Raw genomic sequence first — 20,080 nt, forward strand, 5'->3', positions numbered from 1 at the left:
CACCTCTCCTACTATCATCACAGACCACTGCTTCTATCATCATCACTACAGACCACTACTACTTTCGCCATCACCATAGTCAGGGTTTAGGCCCAGACTTTTAGCTAGTCACCCACTGCTACTATCATCATCAACATGGATCACAGTTGGGCTAGGAGTATTGCTGTGTTTGCTGATGTGGTTATGCTGGACTGCATTTTATCAACTCTCCCATTTTATAACTACTTTTCAACCCTCCCTTTGATCCCATTTAATCCCTCTTTTCAACCCCTTTTCATGTCCTTGACCCTCCTATTTCCTCGGCTATTTGAAATAAAAATGGTTTCATACATTGCAATGGCGTGGTTTTCTTAGTGATGCAGAGCATAATTCATTATGAGAGATTCTGAGACAGCAGAAGGCCATGATTTTGAGTTGATGTGTTTTCAATATGTCTGCATGTTTGTTCTTCAGGTGCTACAGTTTGTTTGTTTTGACTGAAACATGTTATTTTATGATATCAAAGTGAAATCATACCCTATATTCTTCAAATGTAGAAGAAGTTTTTCTGAAACATGTTGTTTTATGACATCAAACCAAAATGATTCTTCAAATGTAGCAAAATAAGATGTTCTACAAAGAAGTATTTGTCAGGCATTTATTAAACATGATCAGTTGGACATTCCATAATGAGGTCACTTTGCCTTTGTGGGCGTCCTCTGTCTTTCAAAGTTTCAGATAAGTCACAGCAGAGTTTCAGCTCAGCTACAAGAGACTCACAGTCTGACTACAGCGTGTGAAGCTGATTTACATAATGTCACAAACTTATTTGGTAAGCCTCAGCAGTACACTGACTCTAAAAAGGAAATGGTATGTTTGGGGTCATTTGATGAAGTTATATCTATTATAATGAATCAGTTTAGTCTCTATTTTTATATGCTTGATGTTTCAGCTGCACTTTGAGTCTCATGACTAATTCTACACAGTTTTCATATTTCTCACTTGGTGCCTACTTTGACATGGGGGGGTTTCAATTCCTATATTTCATGGTTATTCTGTGTTTGTACATTTTAATTGTTGGTTCCAATCTTTTGCTGATTGTAGTTATCTGTCTGAACAGAAGCTTACATGAACCCATGTACATTTTTCTGTGCAGCCTGTTTGTAAATGAGCTGTATGGCAGTACAGGGTTGTTTCCATTCCTTCTGGTTCAGATCCTCTCTAATTCTCACACTGTTTCGGCTTCTTTTTGTTTCCTGCAGTTTTTCTTTGTGCATTCGTATGGAAGTATAGAATTTTTAAATCTATCAGTCATGTCTTATGACAGATATCTTTCTATCTGCCATCCTCTACAATATAACACACGTATGACATATAAGAAGGTTGCCATGCTTATTGCCGTTACCTGGTTTTTAGTATTTCTTTTAAATTTTGTTGCACTATCTTTGACTGTCCCTTTACAGCTGTGTGGGAACATCATTAACAAAGTGTATTGTGACTACCACTCTGTGGTGAAACTGGCCTGCTTTGACACAACAGCTAATAACATCTATGGACTTATTGCTTCTGCTCTCTCAGTTTTTGGTCCCCTAATTTTAATCCTTTACACTTACACTCAAATCCTTAAAGTGTGTTTTTCTGGTTCCAAGCAGACGAGGCAGAAAGCTTTCAGTACCTGCACACCTCACCTCGCTTCTCTGCTCAACTTTTCTTTTGGAGCTTGTTTTGAAATATCACAGAGCAGGTTTGATATGAGCAGTGTACCCAATATGTTGCGCATTTTTTTATCATTATACTTTCTTACGTGCCCAGCACTCTTTAACCCAGTAATGTATGGACTGAAACTGTCTAAAATTCGTGTTACATGTAAAAATCTGTTTTTAAATGTACACCGTTAGTTTTAGCAGACACCCAACAGAAGTGTGCCTCTTTCCTTTAACAATTTTAAACCATTGTATTGTTCGCCAACGTCAAACACAAATACAATTACTAACTCTTTAAAAATTGTTTTGCTTCCATAAACTCAAAGACGACCATGGTAGCAATGCTAAAGCTGTACAACAAACGTTGGTGTGGACAGTGTTTCTCAGATTTGAGCAATAAGCTGAATGTATTTAATAGCTGAGGAACAAATCAACACACTTTGTAATCAGAAATAACAGTTTTTAACAGCATGTATACAAGAAAGTGTCAGTGCAGCAGCCAATGAAAAAAATAAACATTTCTACTAGTTGTCTTGACTTTAGTCACAACTTTATAATTTCAAAACATTTTGATGCAGCAGCAACAGATTGAGACAGAGGACATAACTCCTAAAGTTGAACTCCTGTATCTTAAAACCCGTATCAGTGTGGCATTTATGTAATTCTGGCCAGGTGTCGGTACATTGAGATAAGTAAATATAGATATATGTATGATATCAATGCATAGATGTTTGAGTCCACTGCTCTATTCACATTATAATCCCTGCTTTAATTCACACAGTAGTCTGTACACATATACTATGGGCATGGTTACAACTTAACATGCTTAACATGTTTTTTACATTGCTTTTAAAATTATTTAAGTGTTGTCACCCTTTTTTTCAAAGGTTAATTTTCCATTTATCTCTCTACTCTGCAAACACAACACCTATTACACATCTGTTCGTCCTGGAAGAAGTTCCTTCCTCTACAATTTTTTAACTGAGGTTTCTGCCTTTTTTTATTTCCAGTAAAAGGTTTATATTTGTTTTTTGATCAATGGCTGTAAAAATACGGGGTGTCTCGATATTGTAAAGACATCAGAAGAAAATTTGTAGTTGTATTTTTGCCAATATGAATAAAATTGACTTGGCTGAATCTTCTGCTGTGTAAAATGTTCAGAATTTTATTTTCACTTTGCTGATTTTTTTTTTTTTTGGTAACATGGAGGAAATAAGACAAAACAGGCAACAATTTGGCATGGTGGTCAAGTGCATCCAATGCATTGATGGATGTGTTCCTGGCCACAGCTCTTGCAGATTTGCGCTTGTTATTTTTGGCATTCCTGACATTTAAAGCAGCCCTGACACCAAAATTGAATGGAGCTGGAAGTTGTTGGCTTCTATGAAGTAAAGTCAAACCCAGAACAACCCCTTTAAGTAAAAACATCTCAGTTCTACAACCCAATTGGTTGTATTTCAGTAGACATCTCAAAATCATTTTTCGACATAAAAAATGATTATGAATCAAATAAAGGCTTAGAGCTTTTGATTTCCCTATAACAAAATAAACCCAGTCATAGGTTTAGCACAACATAACATACATCTAAATGTGCAGCCAAAGATACTGGATATTTACACAGCTAACAGTCACATTTATTGTAATGAAAATTAGTTAGCAAGGACGTTTCTTGAATGGTTTTAACGTTCAGTCTTGTGAGACTTGAGTTATCTACACTAAACAAAAATATAATCACAACGCTTCTGTTTTTGTTCCAACTTTTCATGAGCTGGAATCAAAGATCTACTCGAAAGGCCTATTTCACTCAGAATTTGTTTACAAATTTGTTTAAATCTGTGTTAGTGAGAACTTCTCATTTGCCTGACAGGTGTGGCGGACCAAGATGCTGATTTTTCAACAGAATAATTGCAAAGGTGCGCCTAAGGTTGGTCTCAATAAAAAGCCACTCTAAAATGTGCAGTTTAAACATAAAAAGAGACATTTATTAGGCACTAAACTATGGATTGGACAGATATGCATGGTGGGGTCGTGGGTCTGTTTAACTGTTAATATATTTGTTGACTCTAATTTGCCTGTACATCTAAATAAGATGAATGGTGAATGGTTGTCTGTCTCTATGTGTCAGCCATGCGATAATCTGCAGACCTGTCCAGACCTCTTACCCAATATGAGCTGGGATCAGCTCCAGCCCCCCACAACCCAAGTTCAGATACACAGTTCAGGATAATAAATGCATAAATAAAGAATCAATAACACCTTCTATGATTGCCATGTCCATAATGTATTAAAAGCACATCCATAGCACATTGTTATCCATTCATACAGCGTAATACAACTCTATATAAATTATTATAATCATGCATTACAACTGATAACAAAATTTTAAACTATTACAAGTGGAAAACCCTTACTTTAGCCAGTTATAAAAACACATAGAGAACCACAGTACTGTATGGTGCTTTCACTTTAATTAATGCTCATAAAGTCATGCTATAACACATTATTGATGTTTTAAATACATTTTTTCCATCATAGAAACTTAGTATTTATATTATGTTATGATATGTGACAGAAACAGTGTTGGGGAGTAGAGAACTACATGTAATTGATGTCGTTTACAGTTTGCAGTAGCTTGCTGGTAGTTCAGCTACATTTATATTTGTGTAGTGATTCAAGTAGTTAAATTACTTTTTGCCATTTTTATTTGGTTAAACTACTGCAACTACAAAATATAAATTGGGCCATCAAATGAAAGGAATTATTATTATTTATTTTACCATTGCTTTTCACTGTAATTGACTGCCCCCACACCCTTTTTCTTTTTTCCTGATCACTGTGAATGAATGCCTAGCCAATGGCAGTCATCAGGCAGCTTCAACCACACACTTGACTTGAACTTTGTTGAGCGCTATTTATTCTTGTGCTGCATACGTGTAAAGGGTGAGCATTTCTCAGTAGCCACACAGTGACATAGATAAACCACCCGAACCTCAGCCTGAGGAAGAATCACCATGGCCATTATTAAACAAATACATGACACTGACTGGCTCCGGTGACAAAGCTAAGCTTTTACTTTTGAGCTATGCGAGCCGAAAGTGAATACACTCTCTACTCCAAAGACGCTGACCACAAATCTGAGAACACTTATATTAGGGATTGTGAATAAAGAAAAACATTTATAATTGTATATCTGAAAATCTTTTTTTCCTAGTTCTAAACAGCATTTGTAGTAAAATACACATGAAAAAAGGGAAAATGTAGACATGTTTAGACATGAAAATGACCAAAAGTGGAGCCTTGTAATGCTGCTGAATTTGGCAGCAAAAGATAGCAGCATTATTTTTGGGTGTGTGACTTATACCCATATCAGAAAATGATATCAAAATATAATCCGACATCAGCATCTGTAGTAAAGTACAATGTGTCCCATTCCTTTTTCTGCTGTTATTATGAACTTGTATACTGACAATTATTAGGCAGTTTGAGCTTGATATTTTTTTATAATAAGTAGTTTGAACTACTTTTCTAAGTAGCTTTAGTCGACCAAACAACATTATCCCTATGGTAGCTTCACTGTAGTCCAACTTCTTCTAGTGTGAAGTTATTGGTAGCTTGCAAAGCTTTCAAACTAGCTTTCACAGCACTGGAGAGCAGTCTGTGTTATGGTAGTTTCCGAATCAGATTCTTCCACAAAACACTGTTGTCACTTTGGCTTGGGCTTATCACACATTCAGAATGCTTAACTTTTAAAACATTATGTTCATCTCTTTTAAAACCTTTCAATGAGTTATCGCGCATGATTGTAACCATTAAAAGTTTTATAAAGCCTTATAAATGCAATAAAATGTATCTGTGCTTATAATGCATTATAAATATGACCTTCATAGAAGTGGAACTGCCAAAGCTGTGAGATGAGTTATTTTTAATAGCCTACATTGGACATTAGACTTTTACCTATGACACGGATTTTGGACATTTTCAGTCCGTACATTAAAGGGTTAATGAGCGGTGGACATGTCAGAAAGTATAAGGATAAAAAAATTCGCAACATATTGGGTACACGGTTCATATTAAACCTGCTTTGTATTAATTCAAAGCTAGCTCCAACAGAAAAGTTAAAGATGGAAGCGAGTTGAGGTGTGCAGGTACTGACAGCTTTCTGTCTTGTCTGTTTAGAACCAGAAAAACACACTAGAAGAATCTTCATGTAAGTGTAAAGAATAAAGATTAAAGCTCCAAAGATTATGCCAAAAGACAGAATGAGCCCATATGTATTTACTACAAGTGTCTCTGAGCATGCCAGCTTGACCACAGAGTGGCTATCACAGTAAACTTAGTAAATGATGTTCCCACACAGCTGTGAATGGGAATTCAAATAGAATATATAGACAATACATGCAAGTAAAGGGTATAACCATGTTAGAGCAATAAGTATGGCAATTTTGTTGGATGTCATTCGTGTGTTATATTGTAGAGGGTAACAGATAGCAAGATATCTGTCATAAGACATGACAGCTAAGTTTAAATATTCAATTGCTCCATAAGTATGTACGCAATAAATCTGCAGGAAACAAAAAGGAGCAGAAACAGTGTGAATGTCAGAGAGGATCTGAACCAGAAGGACTGGAAACAACCCTGTACTACCATACAGCTCATTTACAAACAGGCTGCACAGAAAAATGTACATAGGTTCATGTAAGCTCCTGTTCAGACAGATAACCACAATCAGCAACACATTGGAACAAATAATAAAAACATATAAAGACACGAGAATCATAAAATAGAAGTATTTAAAAGTTCCACTATGAAAATAAGCAGCCAGTGTGAAATATGAGACCTCTGTGGAGTTTATCATAATCCTTTTTAGGTTCACAGCTATTCTACTGTGAACATTAAGCAATAAATATGTTACCTTTTGTTATAAATCTTGAATTTCTTAAAAATCTTAAAGATTTGTTATTAATCTTAAAAATGTCATTAGCTTTAACTTGGACTTGTTTGGCACAATTTTCAACTGAAACATAAAGCAAACATGAACAGAAGTCAGTGTAGCAATATTTAACAGGTTAATTATCATATAAATCATTATTGAAAGCATCCCTACATGGACCATTTCCTTTTCAAATTCACAGTAATGGTTTGGTTAAAATTTACAAGTCAACGACATTGTGTGAATTTGATCATTCACCTGCTGCCCCACTGCAGTCACGCTGTGAGTCCCTCCTTACTGAGCCCAAACCCTGATGTAACATCTTATAAAACATTTCAAGACAGAAAACACCCCCAGCAACTCCTCAACATGAAAGGCCCTGATGATTATTGTTTAATTCATGTAAGTAATCCGATTCAAGCGAGCAGGTGGGAGTTATGGTGGATGGGTCAAACAAACCCCGGACTTTGACCCAGGAGACCAGTGTTAGTGGTCTGTGTGAAACAAAGAGTCAATGTTGTTATTTGGAGTCAATCTGCATAACTACGTCCTGTACTTCAGTGCAAGTTGGGTCATGTTTTTTTAAGCCAAACCCTTTTTTTTACTCTAATTCGTCAACTGGTTTTATTGACGGCCATTACCATAGACCACTACTACTATCATCATCGATCACTGCTGTCGTGTCAATCAAACACAGGTGGGACTTTCAAGATGGCGGCGTGCACGGTTTCAGTGGCTCACGACTCCTCCTTTCAGTGCTCTTTTTTGTACTTTCTCCTTGTTTGGTTGTGTCCTTTTGGTACCTTTGCTTCCACAAACATCCGCTACACTCGTCAGGATCTGGCAGACATTTGTTACAAGATACCTGTTTCGAGTGACTTTCAATCCACCTCCAACATCCCACTTGATCATATTCACTCCAACATTAAGCATGCTTACAGAGCCATACCCCTTCCCCACCTCGGCCAGTCAGACCATCTCTCCCTGCTACTCACCCCAGCATACACCACCCTCAGACCAGGCCTTTCACAAAAACTGTTACAACTTGGCCTGGAAATGCACTCTCCGACCTACAGGACTGCTTCACACTCACAGAATGGGACATATTTTAACATCAGGATCTGGAAGCATTCACAGAGACGGTGCTGGACTACATCAAGTTCTGTATTGGAAATGTGACTGTGGATAAAATAATTCTGGTTTTCCCAAACCAGAAACCCTGGATGACCAGCCAGGTCCGCACGCTCCTCAGGACCTGCGATGCTGCCTTCAGGTCAGGTGACGGTGCTCTGTACAATGTTGCTCGTGCCAACCTGAAGAGAGAGATTAAGGAAGCCAAGGCGGACAATAAGGTCAAATCTCTAATGCTGGCCTACAAAGTTGTCTCCGGTACTGCTCCTACCTACCTGAACGCCCTGATTCAGACATATGCTACCTCACGACCGTTGCGCTCTTCCAATGAACGGCGCCTGGCTCTGCCACCTGTCGGTCCAAGGCAATCCAGACTCTTTGCATTTCTTGTTCCCCGCTGGTGGAACACACTACCAGGGGTGTCCCTCTCTACCTTTAAAAAACTCCTGAAGACCCAGCTTTTCAGAGAGTATCTTCTTTCCTAGCACCACACGATAATACTACTCCTCAAAGAATTGTCACTAGCACTTATTGATGCACTAATAGCTCTTATTGCACTATACCTTGATTGTTTGTTTTTATTCTTCAAGGTAAGTCGCTTTGGATAAAAGCGTCTGCTAAATGACTAAATGTAAATGTAAATGTAAGAGGAAAATAGTCCCACTTGTCTAGCAATAACACACAGGAGGTGTGTCATTGCATCACAGATGCTGTGATGTGATGATGGGAGACATGAGTTTGTCACTAGCAGAGAAACTTACCTGCTTCTTTGCTAGCTTCAAAACACTAAAGCAAGACTCACCCTGACCCCACCCGTACCAGGCTTCAACACCACCCCACTCACTGTAGAGGAGCGTGATGTGAGGCGGGTGCTCCTGACAGTGAACCCAAGGAAGGCGGCAGGCCCAGAGGTGCCCACCAGCTCACCCTCATCTTCACCAGGATTTTCAACCTCTCCCTGCCACAATCATCACCGTGCCGAAGAAGACAACCATCGCCAGCCTAAATGTTTACCGCCCTGTGGCCCTCACACCGGTAATCATGAAGTGTTTTGAGAGGCTGGTTCTTCAGCACGTTAGGAATACATCCCCCCACCTTCGACCCCCACCAGTTCACTTACAGTGCAAACAGATCCACGGAAGACGCCATCGCCGCCGCTCTCCACTTCGGGCTGAGCCACTTGGTGCAGCGGCAGAGCTACGCCCAGATGCTCTTTGTGGATTTTAGCTCAGCTTGTAATACAATAATCCCGAAAATTCTCACCACTATGGGCCTCCCTCCTCTTACATGTGCCTGGATTAAAAACCTCCTGACAGAACAGCTGCAGGCTGTAGGACTCGGCCCACACCTCTCCTCCACCCTTACACTGAGCACTGGCTCCCCTCAGGGCTGTGTGCTGAGCCCCCTTTTGTACTGCCTCTACACCAACGACTGCAGTCCGGACCACAAAAACAACCTAATCGTCAAATTCGCTGACGACACCACAGTGGTCGTACTAATTTCAAGGGACAATGAGGAAGCCTACAGAGAAGAGGTCCAGAAGCTGACAGCATGGTGTTTAGCTAATAACCTGGCGCTGAACACCATGAAAACCAAAGAGCTCATACTGGACTTCAGGAGGCACAGATCTGATCCACCCCCCTCTACATCAACGGCCAGTGTGTGGAGAGGGTGCAAACCTTCAGGTTCCTCGGTGTGCTCGTCTCTGCTGACCTCTCCTGGACAGACAACACCAACCTGACAAACTGTGGTCTTTCTGTCAGGTAATCAGTAATCCATTAGATGAAGGAAAGATGAAGGAAAGATCCACTCCCATCTCTGTGAGCTTGTTTGTGAGTACGTTGTGTTGGGTGGTGTTGAATGCTCTTGAAATATCAAAGAACATGATTCTCACATAAGCACCAGTTTCCTCCAGATGAGCAAGGGCACGGTGAAGCATGAAGAGGACAGCATCGTTCACTCTGATATGTTGTTTGTATGCAAACTGCAGGGGGTCGAGTTTGTCTTTGACTTCAGCTCTCAGTAGGTGTAAAATCAGCCGCTCCAAGGTCTTCATGATGTGAGAAGTGAGGGCTACTGGTCTGTAGTCATAAAATTCAGCTGGACATTTTATTTTTGGTACCGGCACAGTGCCCCAACTGTAGACTGAGGTTGATCTTGCGGAGTGGTTGACACAGTTGGGCAGCACAGTCCTTGAGCAGCCTTGGACACACACCCTCTGGGCCAGCAGCCTTCCTAGAGCAAAGTCTTCCCAGTTCCAACCTCACCCCCGTCTCTGTGACAGACAAGGGTGGAGGCTCAGGTGTACATGTACACATGTTGAAGAGGAGGAGGTTTGTTAACAAACCTCCTTTGTTCCAAGGTTTGTTATTGTGGAAACAGCGTACAGTCCTAGTGGATATGACTGTGTCTCTACAGAAGTTGATGTAATCAGTAAAGCAGTCAACCTGTCTGTCAATGTCCATACTGTTCTCCTCTGTTTCCAGCAACACATTCCAGTCTGTACATTCAAAGCAGTCCTTTTGAGCCTCAGTTGCCTCTGGTGTTCATTTCCTGACTGTGAGTTTAGTTGGAGACTGCCTCCACACACAGGGTTTGTAACAAGTCTCCAGAAGAACTAAGTTGTGGTCCGATCGTCCTATTGGGGGCATGACAGTAGCTCTGTAAGCTTGTTTGACATTAGTATACAGCAGATCACGGGTTTTATTTTCTCTGGTGGGACATTTAACGAACTGTGTAAATCCAGTCAGGTGAGAGGAGAGGGAAACATGATTGAAGTCTCCTGATATTATATATATCAAGAATGATTCTGGGTGTTTAGTCTGTATCCTAGCAACAAGTTCATGTAGAACTTCACATGGAACTTCAGCAATTGGAATGTACACAAGTATTGTTATGATATGACTGAATTCTCTTGGTACATAATATGGTCTCATACTAACTGCCAATAATTCAATCTCTAGCACATCTTCTCCTTGACAGTAGCATGTGCAGGACTGCACCACCTCTGGTTCACAAATAAAGCCAAGCCCCCACCTTTCTTCTTGCCACTAACTTGAGCATCTCTGTCTGATCTTATGACAGTGAATTCAGGTAGATCCACATTGGAGTCGGAGATGTTTTGATTCAACCACGTTTCCGTAAACCACAAGAGACTACAGTCACGGTATGCTTTCTGAGTCTTCACCAATATCTCCGCTTCATCAGTCTTGTTGGGCAGAGAGTTGACATTCCCCATGATGACTGACGGCAGAAAAGGCTTATATCTCCATTTCCGAGCCTTAACTTTTGCACCAGCATGGCAACCACAAAAACACCTCTTCAACTCAGCTGGAATAGGGTGATGGTGTCCTCCAGACTTGCTCTGTTTCAATGAAAGAAGCTCCTCTCTTGAATAAACTCTTCTCTCCACAGAAGTATCCATCAAAAGTATTATAAAAAGTACATAAAAACTAAGCAAATTTGTGCAAAAACAGAGAGCTACCAAACTCTTGCTGCTCCTCCATGAAGCGCATTCCAGAATAGAGGAGGCTGAGCAGTGACTAGACTTCCTGAAGGTCCTCAGGAAGAACAACCTAGACTCCAACCTGCCATTGACCGCTCATCCATTGAGAGCTTGCTAACATAATGCGTCACAGTTTGGTGTGGCAGCTGCACTGAGGCAAACAGGGAGAGGATTCAGAGGGTAATTAGGACAGCACAGAAAATTGTCGGGTGCCCTCTCCCCTCCCTGATGGACATATACACATCCTGCTTCCTAAACAGAGCAAAAAACATCACCAAGTACAGCTCACAGCCCGGCTTTGGACTGTTTGACCTGCTGCCCTCTGGCAGATGCTATAGGTGCATCAAAGCAAGGACTATACATCACTACTATTATGATCATCACCATACACCACTACTATTATGATCATCATCACCATACACCACTACTACCACCATCATCACCATACACCACTACTACTACCATCATCACCATACACCACTACTATTATCATCATCATCATCATCACCGTACACCACTACTACTATCATCATCACCATACATCACTACTACTATCATCATCACCATACATCACTACTACCACCATCATCACCATACACCACTACTACTGTCATCATCACCATACACCACTACTATTATCATCATCACCATACACCACTACTATAATTATCACCATCCACCTCTCCTACTATCATCACAGACCACTGCTTCTATCATCATCACTACAGACCACTACTACTTTCGCCATCACCATAGTCAAGGTTTAGGCCCAGACTTTTAGCTAGTCACCCACTGCTACTATCATCATCAACATGGATCATAATTGGGCTAGGAGTATTGCTGTGTTTGCTGATGTGGTTATGCTGGACTGCATTTTATCAACTCTCCCATTTTATAACTACTTTTCAACCCTCCCTTTGATCCCATTTAATCCCTCTTTTCAACCCCTTTTCATGTCCTTGACCCTCCTATTTCCTCGGCTATTTGAAATAAAAATGGTTTCATACATTGCAATGGCGTGGTTTTCTTAGTGACGCAGAGCATAATTCATTATGAGAGATTCTGTGACAGCAGAAGGCCATGAGTTTGTGTTGATGTGTTTTCCATATGTCTGCATGTTTGTTCTTCAGGTGCTACAGTTTGTTTGTTTTGACTGAAACATGTTATTTTATGATATCAAAGTAAAATCATACCCTGTATTCTTCAAATGTAGAAGAAGTTTTTCTGAAATATGTTGTTTTATGACATCAAACCAAAATGATTTGATTTGATCAGTTGGACATTCAATAATGAGGTCACTTTGCCTCTGTGGGCGTCCTCTGTCTTTCAAAATTTCAGATAAGTCACAGCAGAGTTTCAGCTCAGCTACAAGAGACTCACAGTCTGACTACAGCGTGTGAAACTGATTTACATAATGTCACAAACTTATTTGGTAAGCCTCAGCAGTACACTGACTCTAAAAAGGAAATGGTATGTTTGGGGTCATTTGATGAAGTTATATCTATTATAATGAATCAGTTTAGTCTCTATTTTTATATGCTTGATGTTTCAGCTGCACTTTGAGTCTCATGACTAATTCTACACAGTTTTCATATTTCTCACTTGGTGCCTACTTTGACATGGGGGGGTTTCAATTCCTATATTTCATGGTTATTCTGTGTTCATATATTTTAATTGTTGGTTCCAATCTTTTGCTGATTGTAGTTATCTGTCTGAACAGAAGCTTACATGAACCCATGTACATTTTTCTGTGCAGCCTGTTTGTAAATGAGCTGTATGGTAGTACAGGGTTGTTTCCATTCCTTCTGGTTCAGATACTCTCTAATTCTCACACTGTTTCGGCTTCTTTTTGTTTCCTGCAGATTTTCTGTTTGTATTCTTATGGAAGTATAGAATTTTTAAACCTATCAGTCATGTCTTATGACAGATATCTTTCTATCTGCCATCCTCTACAATATAACACACGTATGACATATAAGAAGGTTGCCATGCTTATTGCTGTTACCTGGTTTTTAGTATTTCTTGTAAATTTTGTTGCACTATCTTTGACTGTCCCTTTACAGCTGTGTGGGAACATTATTAACAAAGTGTATTGTGACTACCACTCTGTGGTGAAACTGGCCTGCTTTGACACAACAGCTAATAACATTTATGGACTAATTGCTTCTGCTCTCTCAGTTTTTGGTCCCCTAATTTTAATCCTTTACACTTACACTCAAATCCTTAAAGTGTGTTTTTCTGGTTCCAAACAGACGAGGCAGAAAGCTTTCAGTACCTGCACACCTCACCTCGCTTCTCTGCTCAACTTTTCTTTTGGAGCTTGTTTTGAAATATCACAGAGCAGGTTTGATATGAGCAGTGTACCCAATATGTTGCGCATTTTTTTATCATTATACTTTCTTACGTGCCCGGCACTCTTTAACCCAGTAATGTATGGACTGAAACTGTCTAAAATTCGTGTTACGTGTAAAAATATGTTTTCAAATGTAGACTGTTAGTTTTTACTGACACCCAGCAGAAGTGTGCCTCTTTCCTTTAATGATATTAAACCACTGTATTGTTGTACTACTTCAAATATGCATGATATTTTCCAAGAAACCTAACCAAAATCATAAACAGGTCAAGGGTAACAAAACAACGTGTGTTTTGATGTTGTCCTACATTTAGTTTTTATTCTATATATGATATGATATGATATGATATGATATGATATGTGACCAATGCCTACAGAAACCCATGTCCGGAAGCAGGTCTCATCACATTCCATAGTTTTAAAAAAGTCCAAAAAGTAACATAAAATTGAACTTTATTAATATTATTTGTAAATAAAGTAGTATTTATTTCATGAACATGAAAATAACATAAAAATATATTTTTAAATGTTTTTAATTTACTTTCTCGTCAAATGAAAATGTCAGAAGTTTTCGTCAACACCATTGGAGTTTTTTTTAATTGGGGGGGAAAAACAGGAATAATTTAGTACAGCTATAACTCAAAGGACCCATTTTCTTCCTCTTTGGTCTTCTGATGGCATGAGAAAACTTTTAGCTCTGGCAAGTTTTTAATAATACTTTGTATTTCATATCTATTTACTAATATGCACATGTCACAACCAAGCATGTCAACTCCAAAATGACTAAAAGTCAAATTGAGTAAAATTTTCTGCAATACAGCATTGAATAATATAGATTGGCTGGAAAAATAATCACCAACAGATGATAAACTAGATGGTTCCTGTGAGAATCCTGTGATATGTAGTAGTGGACTTGAATACGTTTAAACCCTAACCCTACCGCCAAAGTTACGCTTCAAACAATGCCATGATTTTAAATGACTGAGATGTTTTAAGAAGAAAAAGAAGCATATAGAACTTTAAAGAATACAAGTCTTTCAGTGTTCAATGTTTTTAAATAATTTATATTTTGAGCTGGAAAATGTTATTCCACATAAGGAATTATGAATGCACGTAAATGCAAAAAAAATGTGATCTGTTAATGTTTGGTTAATTTCATTGTAGGATTATTGTAGGATATTTTAGTTCAGGGGTCTTCAATGTCATAGCCAAGATCCCCTCAGTTTATAGAGAGACAGTGGAGGGACCACATGTTAGCTAGCATTTAAAATGGTATAGTTTACCAGAACAACATTAACATGTAAAGGGACTGGTAGTAATGCTATGTAAAATATGTAACAATTATCAAAAGACCAATATCTAAGACATTAGGTTTATTTTGCAACTATACTCTTTTTTTGTGGAAAAAGAAATGGAAATTTGTGTTTGTATGATTTGTGGACCCCCTGTTGAATATGTCTGGTTTAGTTAATATAAAGAAATGTACAATTGTTACAGTACTATGTTGCACTCTCTTTTGAAGCAATTTAGTTTAGTGTGTTAAGTGTTAATTGACAGTGAATAAATAAATTGATGAATGAAATTGATTTATTTGTGCTGATCCTCTTCCACCTTTGCATTTGGATCTCTACCTGAATTCTTGATGACAAGCAGACATTAGTAATGTGTTGATTGAAACTGTTTTTCAGTGAATATCTACATGTCATTCAATTAGCTTTCATTTGTACTGATTTCAAGAGGTCTTATTTCATAATACATTGTCCTTTTTGCCCTTGTTTTCAGGGAATGTCAGATGTTTTCTTCATCCATTACAAAAATAGAGTTAAGAGGACATTTTCAATTACATTTTTCAAGTTGGAGATCATGTTATAGTTCCTACAATTCTAATTTGTCAACTCCATCAAAGCCTTGTCAACTCTGTCAGATAATTGTCTTTCAAAAACTTCATTTTAAAAACGGTCATTATTTTCAGCGATTGGATTGCGAACACTTCTGAATGCTCTAGTTCTCTAGTTTGTGGTTGTAAAGTTTCATGAGGCTGTGATTATCATAGAGGTCACAGCAGCTCATTTTATACAGACTCAAGAATTGCCCTCACTGCAATGGAATGGCTCCTACTGATGACTAACATCATCCCACATAAAGAAAACTGAATGCACAAGAGTCACAGCTTTCCAGTGATACCCAGTTTATGTCATTCAAAGCCTGTTTAGGGACCTCAGTATGCACAAATATTCAAATACAGTAAGCAGAAATAGCAGACTTGTACTACACGAGAAAGGCTATGTGGTTTTTGCCTTAAATTACATCATTCTATTAGCAGTAGCTATGTATGTAAAGAGGAGACTTGTGGGAACCCAGAAGTACTTTTTATTTTAGCAGTTTAATCATTTTACAAACAAAAGCATTTTTAAACATTTAAACATTTCCTGACATAGGACTTGTAATAAGGGACATCATAATAAACATTGACACATAAAACATGAGGGGAGAATAGATAAATAAATAAATCAGAGAAATAAGGGTAAATAAAAAATAAAAAATAAATATATATATATATATATATATATATATATATATCAGCTGATCATAAAGAAAGCAGCATGGCTAATTATGCACAGGGTCTCCACTCCGCTGATCATAAACACAGTGATCGTGAATTAACGACATTGCTAACTGTGAACAGAGTGTCCGGTGCTTGTTGTAAACAAACAGAGATCGCTAAGTGAACACCTCCTGTAGCAGCAGCACATACACACTGTACTGCTAAAGAGCTAACTGTTAGCCTGTTAGCAATTTGCAGACTGGATGCTAAGGGGTTAACATCCCCTCTGGCTTTGCAGCTGGGAGAGACTTTTTCAGGGGAGAAAAAAGGCCCTGTTCTTTGACAGGGACGAAAAAAGTCCCGAAAAAAATCCCGACAAAAGTCCGCTCCGGACGGCTCATATTCAAATTAGGGGCGTTTCGGTGAGTGAGACCCCCCTCATTCCGGTTATTGGGCGGTAGTGGAAACAGCCCTCAGCTGTGCTAATTCTCTCCCTCCAGTACCGTTGAGACTGATTAACACGTGTTGCTACTAGCCTTGTTTTTGCTAATTGAACTCGGTGGATTCGGCTTGTTACCGTCTTTTCCTCGCAAGGTGGCCTGTTTCTCTCGTCTCCTTTGCCCGGCGGAGGAACTCATGTTTAGTGAATGTATTTTTTACGTTTCAGCATCAAATTATTATAGTTGTCACTCTTATTTTTAATAACGTCTAGCGAAGCTCTCTTACAATGCTACGAGCGCTTCAATGATATTGTAGGAAGTCCCAGAGAGCCTATCTTCATTGAGATAGCATGGCGTCAGAGGTTACATGACAGTTTTGAAAATCACCATGAAACATAAAAAAAAATCGCCTAAAGCCTGATTTCCACCGGGCGAGTTACTGCAGCGTCACGTCAGCGTCGCGTACGCCATTGCAAATAGGTAACACTCTAATCAATGAGAGCGTTTCCACCGGGCGCGCTGCGTAACGTTACAGCAGCGTCGCGTCAGCGTCTCTACACGAGCATTAGGTAGGACTTCTATTTCTCCGCGAGACGCTGCTAAACCGCGTAAATCTCAACAGAGCAGATCACACCAGACAGGAAGTCCGACTCAGAATCAGCATAAAACACTTCCGCCCCTTTCAAAATAAAACACAATACGCAGTTCATGCAGCCTAAAACTACTTCACATCAACATTATGTTATGACCGGGGCACCAGATCAGCAATCAATCAATCAATCAATCTAAGGGTCTCAGAGGATCGGCGACACGGACGACAAGAGACTGATTGTTGAAGTGGAACATCATACAATCATTTATGACATAACATATTGTTTTTATAAGGATAGATGGTCAGATCAACATATCTTTCACGTCAGGAGGCAAAGTAAGTTGGTTGTTGTTGTTTACTTTATACACACAGTTTATCCATAGACTGTATAAATAGAGTTTAGAGTTCATCATGGGATCTTGCGGTCTCCCGTATGGTCAGGATTATCACGTGATCTCGTTATTTCGCGTGTATACGACCGGCTCGCTAAGCTGACGTGACGCTGCTGTAACACGCCCGGTGTGAATTGACGCCGGGCAGAAGACGCAGCAAAACCGCGGTGGAGACGTGCTGCTGCTGTAACGCGTCCGGTGGAAATCCCCAGTAACTTCCCAACATGATATCCTGACATCGTGCCAATAGATTCCCTAGATCTTCTAATTTCATATGATACCAGTATATCCAGTATATTCCTAAAATTGAGCCTGCTACAGCCTCCGGAAAAAAACAAAAATGGTGGAATGGTAAGCAGATGCTGCACTCCTAATCTGGAGGGAGCAATCCACTGTTTTCCCACAACAAAACCATGGCCTCAGACTTGAAGGTGCTGACCATTCCAGCGCATATTGGAGGTCATAGTTTGATGAAGAAAACAGTACCTCTGCAAAGATTACAAAGAAGACTCGCCAAGGGACACAGTTGTAAGCTCTCTCCAAGTCCACAAGACAAACTCCCATGACGCCTCTAGTAACCCTGCATGGCTAAAGAGCTGAACAAATATAATACGTTTTAAAACATTTTTTTTGCATTATCATTTTTATTGTTTACTCTTTAATTTTCCATTATTTTTTTTTAATATATAGTGTAGTTCTTTTCCATTTAGGTACTTTTGTAGAACTTGTTCTATTTTCTTTTTTTGGAACAACAAATTACGATAAATTTCTTGCATGTGCAAACCTACATACTGCCATCAGCGATGGAAATGGGACTGCACAAGCAGGTTCCATTAAAGACTATCCGGCAAGAAAATTGATGTTTACATTAAATATTCAACCTTATTTTTCCTGCTAAAGAGAATCTGGGTACAGAAAATGAGAACCAGACTTGACCACTCTCAGAAAACTTTTCTCACGTTCTTTGTGAAAATGTAGCCAGGTCAATTTTTTAAATTTAATTTTGTTTATTTGTTTTCCCTAAACAAAATATTTTTTAATATTTTTTTTGTGTTGTGAACTTCCCCAAAAATATAATTATTTTCTGCCTGTAAAAAAATTCCCATGGTGGTCATCAATTCATGCCTTTTGTTCCTCTGGGGAGTTGTTTTGGCGTTAAGCCTGATTTCCACCGGGCGCGTTACTGCAGCGTCACGTCAGCGTCACGTACGCCGTTGCAGATAGGTAACACTCTAATCAATGAGAGCATTTCCACCGGGCGCACTGCGTAACGTTACAGCAGCGTCTCTCCGCGAGCATTAGGTAGGACTTCTATTTCTCCGCGAGACGCTGCCAAACCGCGTAAATCTCAACAGAGGAGATTGCACCAGACAGGAACTCCGACTAAGAATCAGCGTAAAACACTTCCACACCTTTCAAAATAAAACACAATACGCAGTTCATGCAGCCTAAAACTACTTCACATCAACATTATGTTATGACCGGGGCACCAGATCAGCAATCAATCAATCAATCAATCAATCAAAGGGTCTCAGAGGATCGGCGACACGGACGACAAGAGACTGATTGTTGAAGTGGAACAACATACAATCATTTATGACATAACATATTGTTTTTATAAGGATAGATGGTCAGATCAACATATCTTTCACGTCAGAGAAGCAAAGTAAGCTGTTGGTTGTTGTTGTTGTTGTTGTTGTTGTTGTTTACTTTATACACACAGTTTATCCATAGACTGTATAAATAGAGTTTAGAGTTTATCACGGGATCTCGCGGTCTCCCGTATGGTCAGGATTATCGCGTGATCTCGTTAATCTCACGTGTATATGACCGGCTCGCTAAACTGACGTGACGCTGCTGTAACGCGACCGGTGGAAATCCCCAGTAACTTCCCAACATAATATCCTGACATCGTGCCAATAGATTCCCTATATCTTCTAATTTCATATGATACCAGTATATCCAGTATATTCCTAAAATTGAGCCTGCAACAGCCTCCGGAAAAAAACAAAAATGGTGGAATGGTAAGCAGATGCCGCACTCCTAATCTGGAGGGAGCAATCCACTGTTTTCCACAACAAAACCATGGCCTCAGACTTGAAGGTGCTGACCATTCCAGCGCATACTGGAGGTCATAGTTTGATGAAGAAAACAGTACCTCTGCAAAGATTACAAAGAAGACTCGCCAAGGGACACAGTTGTAAGCTCTCTCCAAGTCCACAAGACAAACTCCCATGACGCCTCTAGTAACCCTGCATGGCTAAAGAGCTGAACAAATATAATACGTTTTAAAACATTTTTTTCGCATTATCATTTTTATTGTTTACTATTTAATTTTCCATTATTTTTTTATTATAGAGTATAGTTCTTTTCCATTTAGGTACTTTTGTAGAACTTGTTCTATTTTCTTTTTTTGGAACAACAAATTACGAAAAATTTCTTGCACGTGCAAACCTACATACTGCCATCAGCGATGGAAATGGGACTGCACAAGCAGGTTCCATTAAAGA

The 20,080-nt window shown here is 39.3% G+C and overlaps 2 protein-coding genes and 1 pseudogene across 2 annotated transcripts; 2 read left to right on the forward strand and 1 right to left on the reverse strand.

Annotated features, from left to right (window-relative positions):
• The first annotated feature begins 947 nt into the window (after window positions 1-947).
• Window positions 948-5,148, forward strand: LOC131969841 (olfactory receptor 11A1-like). The gene is made up of 2 exons (XM_059331062.1): window positions 948-1,838; window positions 5,053-5,148. Exons 1-2 carry the CDS (start codon window positions 948-950, stop codon window positions 5,146-5,148), a joined length of 987 nt encoding a protein of 328 aa, XP_059187045.1.
• Window positions 5,149-5,604: 456 nt separating this feature from the next.
• LOC131969842 (olfactory receptor 4B13-like) lies at window positions 5,605-6,537 on the reverse strand (annotated as a pseudogene).
• A 6,279-nt stretch (window positions 6,538-12,816) lies between these two features.
• Window positions 12,817-13,746, forward strand: LOC131969843 (olfactory receptor 11A1-like). The gene has a single exon (XM_059331064.1). It carries the CDS (start codon window positions 12,817-12,819, stop codon window positions 13,744-13,746), a length of 930 nt encoding a protein of 309 aa, XP_059187047.1.
• Window positions 13,747-20,080: the final 6,334 nt, after the last annotated feature.

The sequence above is a fragment of the Centropristis striata genome, chromosome 4 (genome assembly GCF_030273125.1).
Source record: "Centropristis striata isolate RG_2023a ecotype Rhode Island chromosome 4, C.striata_1.0, whole genome shotgun sequence".
Classification (NCBI taxonomy): Eukaryota; Metazoa; Chordata; class Actinopteri; order Perciformes; family Serranidae; genus Centropristis; species Centropristis striata.

What these genes read in the sequence shown, in the direction of transcription:
- LOC131969841 (XM_059331062.1), top strand. Translation starts at nt 948, where the DNA reads ATGACTAATTCTACACAGTTTTCATATTTCTCACTTGGTGCCTACTTT. An exon ending in TGAAACTGTCTAAAATTCGT is followed by an intron (nt 1,839 to 5,052) that starts GTTACATGTAAA and finishes TACCCATATCAG; the next exon opens with AAAATGATATCAAAATATAA.
- LOC131969843 (XM_059331064.1), top strand. Translation starts at nt 12,817, where the DNA reads ATGACTAATTCTACACAGTTTTCATATTTCTCACTTGGTGCCTACTTT.